Here is a 23,233-nt window from a genome sequence, read left to right as displayed (position 1 = left end):
TTGTATTGTACTTTTATTATGTTAAATTTATATTCTGGACTTTAGGCTGCGGCCCGTATTAAAATAAAATAAATAGAACCGTAGTTTACCAGGTTACGTATGCGTGCCATAGCGACTTTTGTCCCGTGGGTCCTAAGTCCACCGATCGACGGCAATACCTGCCGGTGCGAAGAATGCACACACGCTCCCCTCCGTCATCTCCATGATCCGGGGCACACCGACTGATACCGTGTATAGGAATATCAACCGATTAATTAAAATAATCTCCCAATGCTCACTCTGTCTCTCTTACTCCCACTGTCTCCGTCACCCATTGTCTTTTCTTACGTTTTGCGGCTAACTAAACAGGCAGGCGACGACACAGCATGGATGAGTATATAGAGCCCCGTTTTTGTCGCTGCGTTTCCAGGCGGCATGATAGGGGCACACATTGTGGTGATTGGTACCCTTTATATATATATATTTTCAACACACCGTGAGTCGTGACCGGTTATTCCTGTATTTTTATGATTATTATTATTACTACCATTATTCTATGCTCCCGGTTCAGAGGAGCCGTCCAGAGGAGCCGGTGGGATGTATAATACTATAATGTACGGTGTATACATTTCTATATTGTTATATGTGTACTCATTATTAGTTAACCCAATTATTATGTTTGTTTTTTGTTTACTTATCTTTACACTTGACGGCTTTCTCGGCTCTAACTTAAATAATATATGAACCCCTTTTTTCTACCTAAAATATGTTGATAGTTTTATTATTTAAGTATTAATTGTTCCGTTTAGGTACTATAAAAAATCCACGTCGCCCTGGCCTCACCAGGTCTCGGCGCGTGGTTGGCGACCTTAAATATATTAAAATATCCTCGTCAGGTGACACATCTAGACGAACCTGTAGCCATCTCTGTCTGCGAGATTTCACACTTTAAACTTTAAACATAACTCAATTAACAATTATCATTAACTGCCCAAGCTTGCCTTTTGATTCTTATTCAAACCTTTTGTTTTCTGTTGAAAACCAATTTATAACTTACTAAATCCACTTATACGTATGAGCCTTGCATTCTTGTTAGCGTCGTGTGTCAACTTACCTAGATCCGGCACTGTTCATTGAAATTTTTGATGGTTTGAAAAAATTATAAAAGTAAGCAGAAATATATTTATATATATTTTTAAAAACAATGTAGGTGCCTTTTCAATCCAAGCACTGAATGTGAACTAATTCTGCTGCAAAGTGTAGTTGTACTAGGTAAATAGTAAATACCAAAGGAATAGTGATGGGCAAGGAACAAAGTTACAGCTAAACTATAATGTATTATTTTATCATTTATTAATTCGAATAAAATTGCACGTGCAGACATCATTAAAATAAAAAAATAATCACAAATCGATAAAATATGAAAAATAATACTACGATACACCGGAAATATTATATATGGTATACAAGACTCATAGAGATAAATATTTCATACATGTTTTTTAAAAAAAAAATATTAATCAATTGCTACAAAGTTGTTACTATAAGTTATAATTAATTAACTCATTGATTCTACTGTTACGTTACAAGTGATACACTAATACATTTTTACATTGGTTTTTTTTTTTAACTCTTACCACATTTCTTTGAGCTGCACGCTTTTACAAAATTCAAACGATGATAATAAATAATAATAATATTATCAATTGTTAATTCTAATAAAAAAAAAGTAACAGTATAAGTAATATTATATAGCCATTTAGATATTAAAATAAAATACAGAAAAAAAATACCAGTACATTTAATAAATACACTGGTTAAATAGATAAACCATTTGTAAATATACCATACGATATATTACATAACCCGGGTGTCTATTAAATAATTTGTACTTAGTTACTTTCACAATAATTTAGGTTGTATAAAATCTTCAACTGTTAATTTAATTGAAAATCATTAAATTTTAATGTTTAATTGTCATATCTAAAATTAAAATGTTTAAAACCAATCATAGTGAATGTTCAGCAGTATAATTTTTAAGATGTGATAAAATAAATTTATTTTTTCTTGGTCAACATTTTTATGCAGATTATATCAGTACCGATTAAAACAACTTATATTTTCTTAATGAAACATTATTCAACGCAACTTCACTCAAATAGAACTATTTATATATTATTATTATTTAACTGATATTGGTATTTAATTATTAAAAAAAAAATCTTTATCTTTATCTTTGTACCTTTAAATACAAAGTTTTCGAAATAGTTGTTTTGTGAACAATAAAAAAAAAAATTAATTTTGGCTATGAAACAGGAAATGGATTGATAGTGATTTACTGGAATTTTGTTATAATGTCATAATTATTTAAAAGTTATAGGTCAAGTTATAGGGTGAACACAATATGAATGAGCGAAGAATTAATTGGTCCATATGATAATATAATTACCAATATAATCAAATAATAATAATAATTTTACCATAATTAATTATTATTAAATTTAATATGAATAAAGTAAAAATAAAATGAAAACTAAACTAAACGACTAATGCATGCGCACGGCGAGTATGTAAAATAAATAGGTTTATGAAAAAAAAACCGTATCCCGGCACACGCGAATAATTTAGACACCTAATATTCTAATTCACTATGTTATGCTTATAATTTACGCCAGGGCGGAACCTTAGCCATAACTTTAAACTCTAGACTAAAAATATAATAAACATAGTAACTTAAAAAGACTTAGCATGCGACAATTATTTTTTATTTTGTATGAGTGTTATGACAAATAACAAAATAATATTAATAATTATTTCATGGTTTGGAATTTATCGGCAACGATGAATCATATAATATTATTTTTTCTTATTCAAATTTATACGATAATATTTAATTTAAATATAATTTTTTTACGAAATAAATTATTCTTAAACGGGGTGATGTGGAAAATTGTAGCGTTGACCACAACACTATAATCAACTAAAGAAATATCGGACTTAACAATAATTTAACCATAATTAATTATTATTCAATTTAATATGAATAAAGTAAAAATAAAATAAAAACTAAACTAAAGGACTTACAAATGTTGGCGACAACACTATAATCAAATAATAATAATATTTGACTTAACGATACTTTAACCATAATAAATAATTATTAAATCTAATATGAATAAAGTAAAAAATAAAATGAACACTTATTTAAAGGGCTTAAATGCATGCAAGCAGTAAGTATGCAAAAAAAAATAGGTATCTGAAAATAAAATTGTATCCTGGTACACACGAACAATACATCTAATCCATTATATTATGCTTATGATTTAAGCAAGGGCGAAACCTTAGCCATCATTTTAAACTCTAGACTAAAAATATGATAAACATAGTAACTTAAAAAGACTTAGCATGAGATAAATATTTTTTATGCTGTATGAGTGTTATGATAAATAATAAAATAATATTAATAATTATTACACGGTTTGAAATTTTTTGTCAACGATGAATCATAGCATATTATTTTTTCTTATTCAAATTCATACGATAATATTAAATTTTAATATAATTTTACGAATTAAATAATGTCTAAACGAGCTGATGTGGAAAATTGTAAGTTGGTCACAACACTATAATCAACTAAAGAAATATAGGACTTAACGATAATTTAACCATAATTAATTATTATTCAATTTAATATGAATAAAGTAAAAAATAAAATAAAAATTGAACTAAAGGACTTATACATGCGCTGTATGGCGGATATGTAGTATATGCAAATCCTACATGAGGGCATACTTGTAGTCTACTTACTAAATGGATTTAAGCCAGTACGAAACCTTCGCTGCAATTTTAAACTCTAGACTAAAAATATATGACATAGCTACTACCCAATTAGACACAACTACTAAACAACTAGACACAATAATACCTGATAAACCTAATAAACTAATATAGTAATATGTAAATTAATATTAAACTTATATTTATACTTAAACTATCGAGCGGGCGTGTACATGCAACTGTTGTAAAACTTGTAGTACCTAACTAACAACTAGGAGCATGTACATCAAAAAAATAAAAATGAAAAAACAAAACCTCGACTCGAGTATTGAAGCTTTTCATGTCCTATCCAAATTGCCAACGAACCGTTGTATATTATTTGGGTATATTTATTTATTTACATTAATCTACATTCAAATGTATTTCTAATATCGTTAAATAGTGCTCATCTTCATTGATTCTAAATCATAAAATCTTAAACTCTTAAAATAACAGTCCATTGCCTCTTATTAAAAAAAAAAAAAAAAAAATAAGTAAATACTAGGTAAATATTTATAATATAAATGTATATTACATCTTAAATTCTTAAACCTTAAATAAACACAGCTTAAATAACTGTTCACGAAAAGACTAACTTATACCTAGTGTAAAAAAGAAAATTGAACTAAGACCTATAAAATATAATTACAAATTCTTATTAGAATAAAAGAAAAATTTAAAAACTTAAAAAAAACGATTAAATAAAGGAAAATATAAAATAATATTTAAATTAAATAAAAGATTTTGAGAAAAAATTTTTTTTTAATAAACAGCTAGGTTTAAATTGATAAATTTCTTTTTCCCTAAACTTTCATTATAAACAAATGAGATAAATACTACTTTAGATGTTATGTTCAGCCTGTGATGATAAGGCTTAATCATATTTTGGGGTATATTGAATGCATAGATACATATCCCTATAAAAATCAAAAGTATTCAGCAGTCCTCAAAAAAAAAAAATTATAATGAACCATAAATAATGATGTGAAAAAATAGAGCTTAACAAAATATGCTGCCAGCTGCGCGCGTCTCATAGTTCGCAGCTCTGGGCTTTTTGGCATTAAATCGCCACCACCAGGATGATGTTAAATGCGCGCAGGAGCGCGTTGGACGCCTCTTACGACCGGTCGCGCTCACCACCGTGGCCAGTATTCTTACTACCCCTAGCCACTGGGCAGTTTAATTAGAATAATCCACCATAATGAGTACACTCATGTGTAACATTTATAATTATAAAATAAACTAACCTAATCTAACCCATAAATATGATAGCAGATGCACGTCAGTGATACAATGTCACAAGGGAAGTGGGGAATTGTACAAGGACTTGCATTTCTGTGAATCATACTTAGGCTTTATCTATATATACAAAAAATAATTTTCGAAACAGTTTAGCTGAATAAATATGGATCATCAATCCTACAACAATTGTGTTAACTTTTAACATTAATTGTGTATTATTATGAAAACAATATTTGTATTAATTTTTATATTAAATTGAAGTTGTAACCCTTTCTTAAATCTTTACTCAATTTTATATTTAACTATGTTAAACAAATTTCGAAAATCATTTTAACATACATTTATATAAACTAAAAAAAAAAACAGTTAACAAAATCTCTATTCAAATTAATAATAAAACCTCTGTATTGCACTGAAACAATACTCATTAACATCTCATCACTGTATTCCTCAATTTTTTTTTAAAAGTTTTCAGATCTTTTTATGGTGAAAGTTAAATGCTTAAAAATATTTAATTTTGTTACAGTCTTTGAAACTGAGATGTGAATTAGGTTCCTGATAAATAATTGTGCACAGAGCTCATACAACTTATTTACAATATTATACATAATATATAGTAAATAAACAAGAAATAATACTTGCAATATTGTACCATGAAGTTATGAATCTACTTGACTAATGCCATGATGTCGATATTGTTTTTATTACTCCCAAGTAGTTTAGCACAACTTGACCTAAACAGTATTAGACATTCACCGGAGTGAGAAAGAATGGCTCTTCTAAACACTCTGTGACAGATTAAAATGCTGTTGTTGTTTGCCCGCCATCGTATTATCTTCATAGTTCATATGCTATTTTAGCGACCAATGTTGAATAGGCACACGCTGTATCTAAAAAATCGTCCATGGCTTTGTACCTGAGACGCATATCCTGAGCGGCTTGATCCAGTTGTGCAGTTATCACATGATTCTGAGCCAATGACGGTGGCGCATGGTTAGTCGATTCGCTTTCATTATCGTAAGCGGCTATTGCGGTCGCCATGTAGGTCGTACCTAGCGCGTAGGCGGGTATTGCTAACTTAGGGTCAACAGTATTTTTGTTGTCATGTATGTCTTGAAGGAAAAGAGTTGGAGGCCAAAATAGACGGACATGAAGCTCAGTGCAGAACACGAGATTCAACGGTGCGGGGCCTGGACTATTCGCACTCACATCCTCAATCCAGCGATAGTATTGATCTTCTTCTTGAACTTGTTTAAAGCGATGGCATTGTTCATTTTTCGTTGTTGTTTGTCGTTGCTTTTCTGCTGCTGTAGATGCAACATGTGAGTCCACGCACATGGTATCAACTGCAACACTTTTTACCGCCGAAAGAGAACTTTTGTTATTACAGTAGATAACTGTAGCATCATCATCATCATCATCGCCACATTCATCATAATCAGCACCACTTTTGCCATATTCCTCCACATTGTCTTCATACTGTTGTTCGTATGCAAAGTTGTCGTTTTGGTTGTAGTTAAATTCTTCATGGTAAGAGGTATTTTCATCCTTCTGAAAGTTTTTATCTTTGTAATTGAGCACACAGTTAAAGCTTTCATCACCGTCATCATAACTATCAAATCCACTTCCACTGTACTGACGTAATAGTGCACGGAAGTTACTGCGAAACCGGTCCAATTGTAACATTGGTGATTTTGTTAATGGTAATATAGAATCATCATTACCGTAACTCTGCTGCACCCACTCCGAGTACTGGATGCACTGAACATGAAGAGCACTCAGTCCGTAGTCAGATGCAACCGATGATCCTAGTCCCCCACTTATACCACTATTGAGAGATGACCACGGCGAAGGTGACAATAACAATGGTGAAGTAAAAAATGATGATAATCTAGGGTCTTTTTCCTTCTTACTGCCAATATCATTTGAGATAGCAGCAGTGGTGTTGATGCCACTATTAGTATCAGAATTATTGTCGTTATACAAATGTTCGTATAGTACAGCCAATGCTGTGGCATCAGGTACTGTTGCGTTAGGTGGAAGCTGTAGTAGCTCATTCACGTCGTTGTCATCAATGTCATTAATGCCTGGTTTCCCCAACACCGCCACTACATTTTTTTCTCTGCGACCTAGAAACTCGGGTCGAAGCCGGGACTCGAACGCCACGGCTGTGGCAGTGTGTAGCCGACGAAGAGTTGCCCATGCATCTTGAAGTGCCTGGATCTAAAATAAAGTACACACAAATAGTTAGTGGAGACTTCTTACTAAGATATTATGTTATAAATATATTTTAATGATTACCCTGTCAGAACATAGCGCGGACATGAGAGCCCGATAACCAAAGACATCACCCACTGCCTGTTTGGCATCAGCTGCCGTACGAATCCACTTATCCAAGGCAGCTGCCCTGTGTCTAGTCAGTAGATCCAACCAGTGACGTTTTTCAACAGCCCATTCTTCTCTTGGTGGCAATGAATAACCAGAGTCAAAATCTGAATAAGCTGTTAGTTTATAACTCTCGTCATCGTCATCAGAAGTGGAATTGTTATCGGAGACACACCGACTACTGATACCGGCACATTTGTAATAGAACCGCCGACGCCGGTATTCATATTCATCTTCCAAACTCCACTCGAGATTTTCCTTGTCATTGATATCACTGCCAATTAGTAGCAGACAAGGTGTCACTATTACTGTCATTGCGACAAGGTACTGTAGACAAGCAAACCTAAATAGAACAACACCACGAATAAAAAATATTGTTTTCCGCAGTTAAATAATGCATGTATTAAACAATAGTAACTCATTTAAACTATTTTATTTTATTTTATAAATATACGCCTAACGGCTTTTTACATAGGAATAAACAAAAATAATAATGCATACATAATTAGTTACTATTGTACAAGAAGTGCCATGATAAATGCTCGATGGTTGTAACTTCTAAGTAATGCAGGTCCAAGCCGGGTGTTATATGATACACTTAAATATCTCGAGTGACAAACCACATACCTAGATCCCCCAGGACTGGAATTTATACATTTTGTATTTTCTTTAAATAGGGACAATTCGACAAGGCAATATTGAAGGTAACTGAGAATAATAATAAAAAACAGACAGGTGGAGAAAGCTAGTACGGGCGTAAACCTTCACACGAGAAGAAGAAGAAGAAATATAAAATCTTAGTAATACAAATAATTTTAGGCACATTGATAAATAATAAAAATACATAATAAGAAGAAACGAAGAATGAAAAAAAGATTTTAGATGATGGGGTATCGATAATTAATTTTTCTATAATTTAACAAATTTCAGTGATGGTGGTGGTGATATAAACATTGGTTATAATAACCAGATAATAATAATTTATGAAATATAATAATGGACATTAATATAATAATAAAAGAAAATAACCCACACGGTCAACATAGGAAAATTCATAATTTATTGTATATAGGTATAACATAACGGTTTTTATTAGTTTTAATTTTAACCGATATGAGCGCTATATGCGGGGGCCCCCGTAGATCACGTGACTTTTCGATTCAAACTGTATGCCGTGTGATAACATTTTTCTAATGGGTCGTTGTGCAACCATATTATCTTAAATAGTGATTAAAAGTAATATTACCTAATACTATTTATTTATATAATCTTATAATATAAATACTAAAATGTAACTGAATTTCAAAAAATATTTAATATTGCATTTGGGGGTCGGAGCCGGTGTGTTTTTTGGTACAAAAACATGTCTTACAGGAAAAACTCTCACGCTCTGTAGAATAGTTGGATTTTATTAATTTTTCTTGTTATTTATAATTAGAGAACAATTTGTAGGTTAGATCAAAGCCCGACTTTGAAAATTATAAATATTGAAGCTGGAATATGCATTTGATTAATGCACAATATTTGTTCTTTTTCAAACGTATTTTCCTACTACTATTTCAAGTAAAAAAAAATTCGAGCTTTGATCCGACCTACAAAAATTTCTCATCTTTCAGATTAAAAAAAAATCAGGGCTTGAAACCGTTTTCAAAACTGATTTCAGAAACCGGTTTAAACTGTTTTAAAACCGAAACTGAAACCGGAAAAAATTGGTTACCGGTATTATAATTTAAAACCGAAACCGAAAAAAATTGGATACCGGTATTAAATTCAAAATCGAAACCGGAAAAAAAATTGGAAACAAATTCAAAACCAAAATATGAAAAAATTGGAAATCGTTATTTTTTTTTTATTGACGTGTTTTTAAATACGTAAATTCTATTAATACACATTATTAATACTCATAATACAATTGAGATAATGATTAAAATGTTGATAACCATTTCATTATTCGCAAAAGGAAATTGGAAACCGAAATTTCTTAATACCGTTATTGATAAGTTGAAACCAAAATCGTAAAATTTCAAAACCGGTATACAAAATTGAAACCAAAACCGAAATTTCCTAATATGATAAATGATATGTATGATAATAAAATTACATATATAATAAAAAGGTGGGGAAGTGGGTATCGCTTTGCCGTACATTGGGTGTCGAATGAGTTACTGTAATAGATCCGTTAAATTTGAATTCAATAATATAGAATCATTGTGTACAAAAAACGATTCTGAGCGAAGATTCTGATCTGTCAGCCTATATTACTATAAGTAGTCTATAAGTATATTTTATTATATTATTGCTATTGAAGTATTTGAAGACAATTTTATGTTCATATTAGTAAAACAGTAGGGTGAATTAATTTTTGCCTAACACATTTAATTTGAAATACTTTTAAAGATTCAAGTATCCACGAAAAAAAATTTTTAAATTAGAAAAAATAAATAAAAACAATATTTTTCGAGTAAAATATAAAATAAAATTTCGTACAAATTTGAAATTAAAATATAAATTTTAAAAAACTGTGTTTAAATAATATTTATATTTTTTGGTTACAGTACAAAATACTTATAAGAAATTTCGTTTTTAAATCTTGAAACCTAATTTATAAAAATCGAATATTTAACTACAGAATAATTAGCAAATTTCCGTGATATTTATCAATTTTGTTAATTTTTTAAATTTTAAATGTGTATAAAAATAAATCTTTTCTATCTATCTTTAATATTTTCGAGCTGCTGTATAACAACTTACGAGGAATCTCGGATTAAATTTACATCCTTTTTGATCAGGAGAATTTTTTTTATTGATAGGTATTTATAGAAAAAAAATTTGAAATTTGAAAATGTATATAATTAGCTCAAAAAGATTCGAAATATTTTGAATACTTTATGATGTATAGAAAATGATAATATAAATATTCTGCGAAAAATCATGTATTTACAGTCAATTTTTTTTTTATATAGTTTATATTTTATATTTATTATTCTAATAAAATAGTAATTTTTGGAACCAAGAAATTTTTAAAAAACGAAATTACTGGCTTGAAAATACAATTTACGATCAGTGAGACGGCAACTAATGATGTTACGTTTATATCATACAATACCAAGAATACTTGCGGAATCTTGTATATTTTGATAATAATTTATTTACATTTTACACCTACAAAATTCCGCATATTACATTTTTTATTTAATTTCAAGGCGTTTTTAAAAATATAAATTTCTGAATTAAGTATTATTTAACGTTAGTCGTTTATTATAATTTTTTCAAGACGGAAATTCAGATTTCGAAGAACGCCTAGATTATGTGCTATATGTGATCTGAAGCAATCTTAAGGGTTTTACAGAACTAAAATTGGACTAGCCTAAGTCCAAACATTTTGCCACAGCTGAAGCATTTAATGTTCAGAAAGTCATTGGGATTTTAGCCATATTTTCATTATTTCAACATGTGCATGCGCTTGTTAGAACTGATACAGGTCACGAGAGTCAAGTATAGCGCACGCACATAATAGTGCGTTTCATAGCAACTGCGACTCGACGCTAACGCGCTTCGTGGCGGGTTTGTCTCAAACCAGGGGTTTTCAAACTAGGATCGAAAAAATGTGTGATATATTCGTTATCAATTTTAAATTTGCCACGCATTATTACGTACTAGTTTTAGAAACCCTAATGAAAAAACATCACGAGGCGCGTTAGCGTCGAGTCGCAGGTGTTTATGAAACGCATTATAATGCACATTTACTTTGCATGCACTAAGGATAATAATTTGTTTCTATAATCTTCCTTAGAAAAAACCAACTTACAACATAAAACTATTAAAAATGTCATACCTTTCTATGACATCAAGACGAGCTCGCCGTCCCGCTGGTCCTGGTTGACCCAAAAGTTGAAGCGGACACGTACTCAAAAGTGGTCCAACTTGTTCACTTTTAGTAAAATTCCGTCGATATGGTAATACGGTTACCCGGCCATCAGCACGACACAAGGCGGCTGCTAGTCTTCCCGTACCCACTGATGCTCCACTGGTGTCGTCAGGATCACCAATGATTGCCAGGTGAACGGCCCGCAAAGCGGCAGCAACTGCTGTACTACCTCCATTAAAGTCATTAATTAGTTGTTGCCGTTTTTCATCACTTTTTTTTCCTATATTTTCATAATTAAAATCATTGGTATCATCAGTGATGTGAGAAATAATATTTTCATAATCAGCTCCCGACTGGGTGTTGTCATCAACTAAACTATTGTAGCTTTTACTTTGTCGTTTGCTGCCTTGGTGTTTATAATTTTTGTGATGGCTCCTGTCAAGATTTTTGGTGTTGTGATGTTGTTTATCACTTTTGTCGAATGAATTGTTATGGTCATCTATTCGAGGGTTGATGTTTACGTAATCGCAAGCCAGCCTGTACCCAATACTGCCGACACCAACAGAACAAGTACCTTTTTCTTGGCCGGATGTGTCGGTACTGGACACGACGGCGGTTGTATTCGATTGGTCGGCTTTGGTCACGGGGGCGCCTTCGCCCTCTTGGTTGACTTGAAGTTGGGTTTCTCCCGGAGGAATCACGTGTTCTCTGAGGTACTCTCCTGCCGACGAAAGGTCGCCCCCCGTCGGCAACTGGTGGTTTTCCGAAGCGATCAAAAGTCTATTAAGATGCTGCATATGCCGGTGTAAAACGCCTAGCTCAAATTGAGCGTTTCTTTCTTGGATTGAAAGTGTTCGTAAACTAAAATGTCGCCTAATCCTGTCTCCATCCAAGTTCCTATTTACAAGCCTAGTAGAACTCCTAGTGTCAGCAGTTTGAGCTGGGGAAACTGTGGCTGCCCGGTCTGTGCGATTGGTTAATATTGCTTGTCTGGTTTCTGTATCTGGAATGCTTCTATGCAATTCTGTATCCATACTCTCTATCGTATGATCCACCTCCTGGTCTTCATTTAGCGTCTGTTGCATATGCCGCGAACTTCGTTGTCGGGGATCACAGTCTTGTGTCTCCGTAATTCGAGTCAGTTGTCGATTCTGGTGATCCATATGTGGCTGTTCCAGCGTGTCAACTAACCCTTGACGCATTGTGTTAGTCCAACGAGTGCGGCATTTCCGAAAATTTTGATTTTCAGATTCTTCCGATGAGTTTTCCACGTTGGAATCTGAATCCGAAGTTTTCTGCTCATCACTTTGTTTTTGATCTACCTTTGTATTAACCCATCTATTAAGACGTGTATGCTCTTCTTCTACACTTTTATGCCTCACTTTTACATTTTGGATCGGATTCTCATCCTCTAGGACCTCCTTATCCTGGGTTTCCCTTTGGCTATTTACTACCTGCCTGCCTGTGAATTGGCTTTCATTTTGTTGAGGTTGCTCTACAGCGCCATCTACTTTCTGACGATCGATTAACTGTCCATTTCCACCTCTATTACACTCTAGCTCTTCATCCTTCAACGTGGACGTTGAAATGGAAGAGGAATCGGAAGATGATGATTGCTGTTGCTCTTGTTCCTCGTCATCGGTCTCATTTTCTGAGGAACTCGATGTATTCTGGCTGTTAGTAAGAACTCGGCGTCTTTCGGGCCGAATCCGACGGCTTTCTGACCTACTCTGTGGGCCATCGGACCTACCAGACCTACCAGATTGACTTAAATGCTGAGGTCGCATCGCCCTGTTCAGCATACTCCGAAAGCCATTGCGTACCCTTATTCGGACAAATGATGACATTATTGCGGTCTCAAAAGGCAAGGAAAATAAATCAACCGCACTCTCATTGAACCTATCTCTGACTGAAGATGGTATCCCAGGGGAATCTATATTGATGGCTGGTGTTGGTACACCCTCATTCGTGCCCATCGCCGTAATACTAAAAACACTGGACCGTGGTTCATTAAATTCACGACTTAATGAATTAGTCCTTGATATACTCCGTGAAAGCCTTGATGAATCCGTCGAAGATGACGGTGATGATAATAAATCAGAAATTGTCATATGTGGAGTACTTCCCGATGGCATACCTGAGTATGATGGCGTGCGTCGTAGTGAAAAACTTGATTGGTCCGAATTTGATTTTGACCCCGACGTTGAAGGACGTTCATATGATGATGATGATGATGATGAAGATCCAGAGGTTGAAGGAAGTGGATAAGATGATTTTGGTTGGTGTGGTAGAGTTTTAATTGACGAGCCCATTGATGTTGATGCGATTCCAGGTTTAAAACGGCTTGGAAAAGTTTTTAAGAGGTCATGGGGTGATCTCGACAGACGTGGTAAAGTTGTGACTGACGGATCTGGTGATCCTGATGTGGATCCAGTGATTGATGACTGAGTTTGATTTGCTGATCCTGCTGCTGAAGAAGGCTTCAAAGACGTAGCTGATGTAACCATTGCGGAAGTTACGGTCGCTGAAGGAGTTCTTCGGACTGATGACCTTGATGAAGACTGCATGCGCATCCATTTTGAAGTTTGAGGAGGTGGCGATGGCGAATGGCGTCGATGATTTGTATTTTGAGATGAGGTTGACGCTTCAGTTTCTTCACCAAGAGAAGTGGATAATACCCGTAGTGCTTCAGTGCGGGTGGATGCCGTAGTTAAAGTACGGCAACGTTGTCGCACCAACCGAGAATTTTCTACCGTACTCGGGAGAATATTTGGAGATGCAGCCAATGAGGTGTCAGTCATCAGTGGGCGACGCCTGTTGCATGGATACCGAATTCGTACCTCAGTTTGCGATGTTCGGGAAAGTGTCATACTACCACTTACAACGCCATCGTTACCACCTCCATAAGAAAGTACAGCATTGTCATCAGCACCACCAACATAGTACCTGATCAAATCGGGCACACTATCAAATCCTGGCTGACATTGTCGTTGGTCGTTAATAAGCCCAACGTTGTTGTTGACAACAGCAGTTGAAATAGCTGTAGTCATTGAGGGTAAGCTTTCCCCAAAACTGAATTGCGATCGCTCATATACTGTTCCGGGTTGTAGGATTATCTATAATTTGAGGAACGACATCAAAACTATTTATATATAACATTAAAATAATATGCATTATACTCAAAATATTATATAATTATTTATTAATATGGCCATCCTAAAGAGTTAGATTTCAATTTCGTATAATAGAGTTCAGTTAACTACAGAATACATGTTAGATAAGGAAAATTAGTAACATAAAAAATAATTTGTTTAAATCAATGTTGTAAATCTCAAGCAAAATAATCTATGTCAAACTTTTACAACGATGTTTTTTTCTTATTATTTTCATTTCTAAATGACATACTTAATGAAATAATTAAAAAATGCAATGGTCAAATATTATATATAACTAATTATTGAGACTTCTTTATAAAAGAGCGATTTGTTGGATGTATTTTATAGTTTCTTTAAAAATGTAAATTTAACTATCATTTAACATTTTTGAAAAAATGTATAGAATTTGTTTTTGAGTATAATGCAATTTATTATTCATTATGGAACAGAAATTCTTAGGACAAAACTGTTTTGATTATGATGGACAATTTATTATTGTTTAAGTTTTATTTGCCTAATATTGTCTATAGAGTTTAGCTATTTTATTTCTATCAGTCATTGTTTTAAATTAGATAAATTTAACGAAAAAGATAGTTTATTTATTCGAATTCGATGAGATAATATCATAATAAGTCCAGATGTGTGAATCGATATAAAAAGTGAAATACCAAGAGTACACATTCTGTCATTATTGTTCTTATTTTGTTTCACCAACTAAGTGATGTAAAGGAGATGTAACATTTTTTAAAATTAGAATCGATTATTTCAACAACATAAACTTTATTGAATAAAACAAAAATAAAGGAAACCAGTTACAGTTGTCTTGATAATCTTTATAAAAGAAATTTAGATAAAATAAATTATTAGTAATTTAAAAAAAAATAGTAAGTAATTTTTCAAAGTGTTCTACGGCCTTGCTAATTTTGTACCAGAAACAAAAAAAAAATCAGAAAAAAATCACTACATAAATAATAAATTAAGTATAACAAGTGTCACATACCTCATTCACGACAAAATGCAACACCGGATGTCGGTGCTGCCTTCGCTGTCTCCTTTGTTGTTTTCGCCGAAACTTACGTCGCTGCTCATCATCATGACTGCGTTGGGATATGTTTTTGTCCCCGGTCTCAAGATCTTCGTACTTGTCAACCCGCAAACACGACACAACGTATCGGCCCGGTGGCCGGACATTCAGACTGTCTCGAACTAAGAAACAATAGAAATGCCGCCGGGGTCGGTGGGGCCGCTTGGGTCTTTTCAACGGCAACACACCGTCAATGCGGCGGCGCGTGGCCAAGGACGGATCCGGTACCACGTCACGTTCATCTTTGCAGTCATCAATAGTGAAATCCGCGTCACTGCTATCACTGCTGACATCATCCATCCCATCCGAATCACTGTTTTCTTCTTCGACATGATGTTGTAATGATGAAGATCCTTTAGTGGCAGTAGCAGTAACATTGTTCGGAGAGGTAATCGTGTCATTTGCAGCGATTAAAGTAGCAGTAGCAGAACCATGCTCTTCAGCGACACACTGGCGTAATAACCGCTCAGCCTCGGTTCGATCCACCTGTCGGCCATGGTACCAGGCATGTGATCGCAAGTCATCTGCTTCCAATGCTGACAGCTCCCATTCCAAAAGTTTTTTCATTTTTTCGGCTTCTACATCAGCAGTGGTTGAGTCGACATTCAACGGTGAAGATACACGCTGTGATAGCGGTGGTTGATTTTGTTTGCGTGGCGGTGGTGATTCGTATGGTTGCGAAGTTCCGGACTCCATAGATGACATTCTTGCAACACGATTTAGAGAAGGTTGCTTAATTATTCGACGCTGGTAATAAGTTAAATTATCGTTGTCTTCGACATCTTCAGCGTCTTCCTATTTTATTGTAAAAAGGTAAAATAAAATTAATGTATTAATAACAATGAGTTAAAACATTTTTTTTTTGGTTAAATTGTGTACCTTTAATTTAGCATACTATTAGGCATTAATATAGTTATCAAATAAGACCTACTGAAAATAGATCTGAATTTGCACTAATTTTGATTTACAATGAATTAACCAACTTTTTATTTATTTATGTCAGTTTTACAAAATAAATAAGTACTTAAAACTTTTGAAATTTTATGAATCAAGTGGAGAGAATAAAATTTTAATGTAACACATGTAAATTACTAATAAAAAAAAATGTAATTATGTATTTAGTAAAGAATTTTAAATTATATAGTCATTACTCATTATAATAACTTAGGTAATAAAATATAATTCATAAATTATGATTTTTATGTTCAATATGCCAATAAATCTTTTGGTCTGTTTTTTGTAGGTTATTTGGGACAATTTTTAATTCTATGCCTATTTAATTAATAATAGTAATAATTTTAGACGATACTAATAATGTTAAATATGTAGTATATAAATATTTATTTCTAAAATTGGAGAAGAATGTCTGTTAATGTTTATAATTTCTGTTCATCTATTGTTTATATATATCGCATTATTTTAATGTTTAATATATAGCCATCATAATAACTCCATATCAAAATGGTCAATCAAAATCAATATCTAATTTGCCAGACTGTGCATTAACGAGTTATAAAAGTTAAGTTATTTTTAACTTATTAACTTAACTCATTTGTGTCTACATTAACTTAAAATCAAATTATATTATTTATAATATTCACAATTAAGTTAATTTTTAATTTTCATAAGATCCAAATATTATTTATATAAATTATAAGTTCATAGAATATAGAAAATATTATCAAAAAAAAAAAGATATATTTACGAAAAATTTCTTACATATTTTTATAAATAAAATCTAATATGTTGTATTAATTAGTTACTAATTAATAATAATATAGGGGTAACAATGTAACATAATATTTATTTTGTCGCACGTATAAAGACATCAATACAAAGCCCCGATTCATAATACCTACTTATTAAGTAGGTACTCCTTAGTATTACTTATTATCCATTAATATTTTATATCTACAATTATGAATTATTATCGTACAATAATCATTAATTGTGACCATTTCGGTTTATACATATTTTATTTCAAAAATACATTCCTACTTAATACAACAACAAAAAATAGTGTATTATACATGTATACCATAATTCATACAGTTTATGCTGTTATTAACATTTAATAGATATTTAGAATAACCTAGTTGTAAAAAATATATAATATTCACCACTTATAAGTAGAAATAATATAGGTAAGTAGTCGGTTTTTTTTTTATAAGTTTTACATTTTTGAGTAATTATTTTTTGAATTACAAAATATGTCAAACAATACATAACACATTTACTCACAGTATTTATTTTTAAATGAACCCAACATGAAATATGAATAGAATTCTTAAATAATACAGCCCTACAGGTTTTAAATTATACATACATTATAATATATATATTCATAGGTATAATACTATACAACTGATTATACCTTAAATACCTTTTTAATTCATTTTTTTTAAAAACATTAATACTTAACTTATTAATTGAAGTTGAGTTAAGTTAACAGTATTTGTTAACTTAATTTAAACTTAGTTGATGTATTAAAAATGTCGATTAACTTAACTTTTAATTTAATTGATAAAAAAATATTTTACTTAACTGAACTGAGTTAAAAAAATATCATTAACTTGCATAGCATTACTAATTTGTAATAGAAGTATATGTTGATTTTCTTAAAAAAAAATTAAAATCTGCATACAGAAGAAATTCCGGAGGAAGTTGTGCACTCAAGCTCCTACAATGTTTCTCTTCTAGATAGCACCGTGTTTCTAATAATTACTACAATATGAACATCATAAGATGCATCACACATTCACACGATAGTACGAAAATAGAAAATCATGTCCCTCTATAATTTCACGTGAGTGCCTTTCGATATTTTAATTTTAAAACGAGATATGAGTTCCTAGGGAATGTTTATAGCTAGCTTTACAATTATAGCATCAAAAAATACCTTTTAATTTTGATAATAGGTAAATTTACTCTAATATTAAAAATAACTTCACAAAACCAGAACTAGCAGAACGCAAATTAACTGTATATTATTTCGTTAAAATATTTTATGAGAATTGTAGCTACCTACCCTAGTAATTGGATAAATCTTATAAATATTTATTTGAATTCTTAATGAAGTTCACTTTAAAATTACTTTCCAGTTTTTGAAAATAAACAGTTTAACCTTATAAATTAGATTTTTAAATTTTGAATATTAAGAATTTTAAAAGATTATTAATAATATTGAACTAAAGAAAATAATTTTAAAATGTAAAAAAGTCTACTCCAAATTAATATCTTTACAATTCTTAGACAAAAAAAAAAATAAATAATTAATATTAATTATAAAGCAACTGACATATTGTGTGTAACAAGTGCAATTTTTATTTTCCACTACAGTCATAACCACTAATAATAACTTACTACATATACATTTACACAACTCACACATAGGAAATTTCCTAAAATTAACTCCTTAAAAACAGCTAGTATCAAATCCTATAACACAGATGATGAGTAAATAAACATACACATTGTTACGGTGTAAATACAGTTTTTATTTAAACTCAAGTTTTAACAAATTATAGTAGGCACAATCATACATTTGTTACTTTTTATAAAATATGAGAAAAAGAAGACTTAACTCAAAATCAGCACATTCTTAGAATCTTAGCAAAACAGCAAAACTATGCCCTTTCAAACTTGTAAATAAATAATATTGTGATTTGTTTCTTTTAGAAAGGATAATATATTATATCAATATCAGTATATCACAATTACCTAGTTCATAAGTTATAAATCATAACTCATATAAGTAAAATAGTAAAATCATGCAAATGCTCAGGCCTGGATGGGCCCGGCGAGATACCAAGTTGAACTTAGTGGGCCGCTTAAAATTTGGGCTGACTTAGTAATATATGGCCTAAAATATCTGAACACCTCAAACTTTGTACAATAAAATATAAATACAAAATATTCCACAAAATAAAGTTAAAAACTATTCCAATCTATAACCCATATTATTAAGTATTAATAGCAAGTAAGATAAGTTACTATTTAATATTATATTATACCTATTTTTATTTATTTTATTATTGCGATTAACAGACGACGGTTATAAATCTACTGGTTTTTCCATTATTATCGGCTACGGGCTAATACAAGTAACGAGTATCAGAACTGGCACATACATGATACACAGACACACAGACACATAGACGCATTGTACAAAAACAACAAATAAACTAAATCAGTCGCTCTAAACAATGCACCCCACACGATACAAAATTAATTAATTTTTACTTTTTAATTTATTTATTCATTATTATAATAGAACTAACATAGTGAAATAGTTAAAAATTAATAAAATGTATAAACCAAAGATAATTAATGACAAAGGAGGAGCCGAAAAGTTGAGATTAAAACGAGATGCTGAACTTAAAGCTGCTTGACCCAAAATAAACTAAATTATCTTTTGTCAAAGTGCACAAAAAAGGTAAGTTTATTTAGTAAATTTTTATTGAAATTATGATATACTACACAACTGTATTTGTATAATATTTTAAACATATAATATTGAAATTAATATTAGCTGACTAAAATAAATACCTGACTAATTAACACAGTATTTTGCATTAACTATTAAAAATTATGAAATAATAACAAAATTAGGGTTAACAGAGTTTTAATTTGATCGAATCTATAACCGTACATTTAAGCCATGTGTCTTAGGTCTAACAGGACTTACGTTACCTGAAAAAGACAATATAAATTTTTTTGTTTTAATTATGTATAATATTGTGTACTTATAAATTTAAAATGTTGTGATTTTCAGGTAATATAAGTCCTGTTAGAAGTCCCACTGGCCACTAATGTATTAGGTTTTCAATATTATTTGATTTTGAACTATCATTAAGTAGGTACCTAATTAAGTTTTGGATATTACATTTTTTTAAATGTATAGATAATGTTCTAAATGAAGTGTCTCTGCCTTCAATTTGCGATAATAATTCTCAAAAGATAGTTGAATTGGAGTCTGAAAGTGCACCCGAAAACTCTTTGTTCATGGTCTGTATAAAAATATTTAATTCCAGTTTTTTGTATACATATATTAAGCTACTTATTATTAATTTATTTAGGAATCCACACCAGAGAATTTTCAGATACCAATTGTAGAATAAATGGAATGTATACTAATTCAGTTATCAATGATTGATAATTCATCGGTATACTAAAAAAATTTTAATATTTGATGATAAATTGGAGCATAATTACACAAAATTAAATAAATTATTTTTAAATGTTTAAAAATTAATAATTGCTCAACATTATGATTAAAAAATAGTTTACCATTAGTTTTTCACAAAAATTATAAATTAAAAAAATATAGAACCGTAATAATACCTATAATATAACCGTAAAAATATAATTAATTAACTAGGTATAATATCATACATATTACCTTAGGCAATAATTAAAACTAAAACTACTAATATTTTTTACTGTCCCAACATTTGTATTAATACTCAGGACTTTTGTATTACCTATTTACTTTTGATATACCTAAACATTTATATTCAACAAGCAAAAACCCAACATAAAGACAATGTATATCCTGGAAGTCTTGTGACTTATTTATCAAAAACCACTGCTTATAATATAATTAAAACAATAATTATCTTAATGAAAAAGTCCATTTCAGAAAGCATAAGGAAAGCAATTTTTTTTTGTACAAATTGGTTCAACACAAGATATAAATGTACATGATCAAGTTGACGCCCCAGTTCAAAACTGCAACAACTCAAAATATTGGTTTATTTGATAAAGTAGTAGATACTAGTGATACTACAAATTAATTTATCGACTGGGCTAACGATGAATTTATTAAAAACAATTTAGACTTAGACTATACGGTAGAAAACTGTCTTTCAGAAAAAAGATAAAGAAAAAAAATCAATGTCTGGTGAAAAAACACATGATGAAACGCCAGAAAATGCCATCACTCTTTTAAAACACAGGTATTTAATGTGGTATATTATCAGGTAGTATCAAGCTTAAATAATCATTTTAAAAGTCATGGTTATTTGTATAAAGAAATTTCACTTTTGGATCCACATTATTTTAAGGAGAACTTGCCAGAGACTAGCTTCAGCTGGATGAGTTCAAAACTAAAAAAATTTCAAATCAGAAATCACTGCAGGTAAATTACACTCTGAGATGCAAGATATTATTAGAAAATGGCCCTAACTTAGACTTATCGATGTGTCAATTGAAGATAATAACTATAATATTGCCCTCTATGCAACTTAGGGCTGTTGTCAGGAACACTTTTACATGTCATAATTTACACACCGTATACCCTCTCCCCCCACCACCAATATCCGTATTTTCTCTTTGTTTTACACTGTGTTTAGCCAATTTTGTAGCCAATTTTTGTACTTTTCGTACTGTAGCCCCCCATGCCCCACCCAAAATTAGGCCCCAAATCCGCCACTGCAACCAACGCTATTTGCTACAGATTCAACGACTGCTCCCTTTCAAATACTCTGTATGATCCGTTCGGTGACATGGGTTGTACGTGTAGGATACACACGATAATAATAAATTATAATAACACAAACATAAGTAGATATTTGAGTTGGCCACGGTATTGAAAAATCATCCTATCGTACGACACAAAGAATTACAAACTGGCTATCCGTATGGCATTAATTTATTAATTTATATGACCGTGCGGGTGTGTGACTGGCATTATTTATGAACAACTGTTATATTATTCTATTCACCAAAGATTTCCCTTGCAATAAAAATAATAAAAATAAAAAACTATCGTTTTGATGGATAAACATATTACAATAATATTATTACAACATCCAACAACCATGATGTTGTAATAATAATATTAACGCACTTACGTACCATATTTTAACGATGAATATCAATAATTATTAAAACAATGGTACCTAATGTATATTATGCACTACGTATGCCCACTTATGCACACTTCTACCCAAGCAAACCAATGCTACTATGACATTAATATTATATCTCGATAGCTGGGGTCACACACGTGTCTTGCACATAGCTTAAAATAACATGACGACGAATTTTAAGTAGGTACCCATAGGTCGTCGTTACATTAATTCATGAAAATTATAACACTATAACAACTCAAAATACGACTAGCTATTACATCATTACCGCCTTAGTTCGTTTTGTTATAGCCGTTTTACAGTAACTAACTTTTTTAACCTACTCGATTATTATAATTATTATAATCGTTCACACAAATAATTTAAGCGATAACAGTGGCCCCGTGTTCTTTTTATATTGAACATGCGTTTTAATAATACGCTACGAAGAAAATTAACGAAGTACAATCGTAGTATTCGGCCCCGCCTCCCTACCGCTATTGGTAATATTATGTAAGTATTATACATTAATATTATACACTTCCGTCGAGTTTTGGTAACTGAAATTATAGGGCTGGTGGTATTTCAAATTTGTATACAGGTGTATCCGGTATTTGTTTACCACCGATATCCACGGTATTACCGAAACAGATATCCTGCACATCGGCAAATACCGGATCTCGGTGAATTTATAAGTGTTAACATGTTTCCAACCAAGGATAGGACTATTATATTATGTCATTATGATTTATGATTATATAAAAATAATAACAAATATATGTAAGTAGGTACACGGTATGTCGGTATTTTCGGTAACAACGGTAAATATTATATAGTCACGGTATACCAATAT

The 23,233-nt window shown here is 31.4% G+C and overlaps 2 protein-coding genes across 2 annotated transcripts in view; one reads left to right on the top strand and one right to left on the bottom strand.

Annotated features, from left to right (window-relative positions):
- Nucleotides 1–1,308: 1,308 nt before the first annotated feature.
- Nucleotides 1,309–23,233, bottom strand: part of LOC132934333 (uncharacterized) — a 23,704-nt gene continuing 1,779 nt past the window's right edge. Inside the window, 5 exon segments of the mRNA XM_061000631.1 lie at nt 1,309–5,885; nt 5,887–7,260; nt 7,339–7,765; nt 11,258–14,406; nt 15,446–16,324. Coding sequence (XP_060856614.1) covers nt 5,817–5,885; nt 5,887–7,260; nt 7,339–7,765; nt 11,258–14,406; nt 15,446–16,324 — 5,898 coding nt within the window. The 3' untranslated portion in view covers nt 1,309–5,816.
- The window catches only part of LOC132934334 (uncharacterized), a 15,228-nt gene continuing 14,787 nt past the window's right edge, over nt 22,793–23,233 (top strand). The window contains exon 1 of the mRNA XM_061000634.1: nt 22,793–22,893. The gene's annotated coding sequence lies outside the window, so the exon portion shown is untranslated. The remainder of the gene's footprint in view (nt 22,894–23,233) is intronic.

Source organism: Metopolophium dirhodum, chromosome 1, assembly GCF_019925205.1.
Source record: "Metopolophium dirhodum isolate CAU chromosome 1, ASM1992520v1, whole genome shotgun sequence".
Taxonomy (NCBI): Eukaryota; Metazoa; Arthropoda; class Insecta; order Hemiptera; family Aphididae; genus Metopolophium; species Metopolophium dirhodum.
Note: the sequence above shows the minus strand (reverse complement) of the source record. Positions and strands in the feature narration are given on the sequence as shown.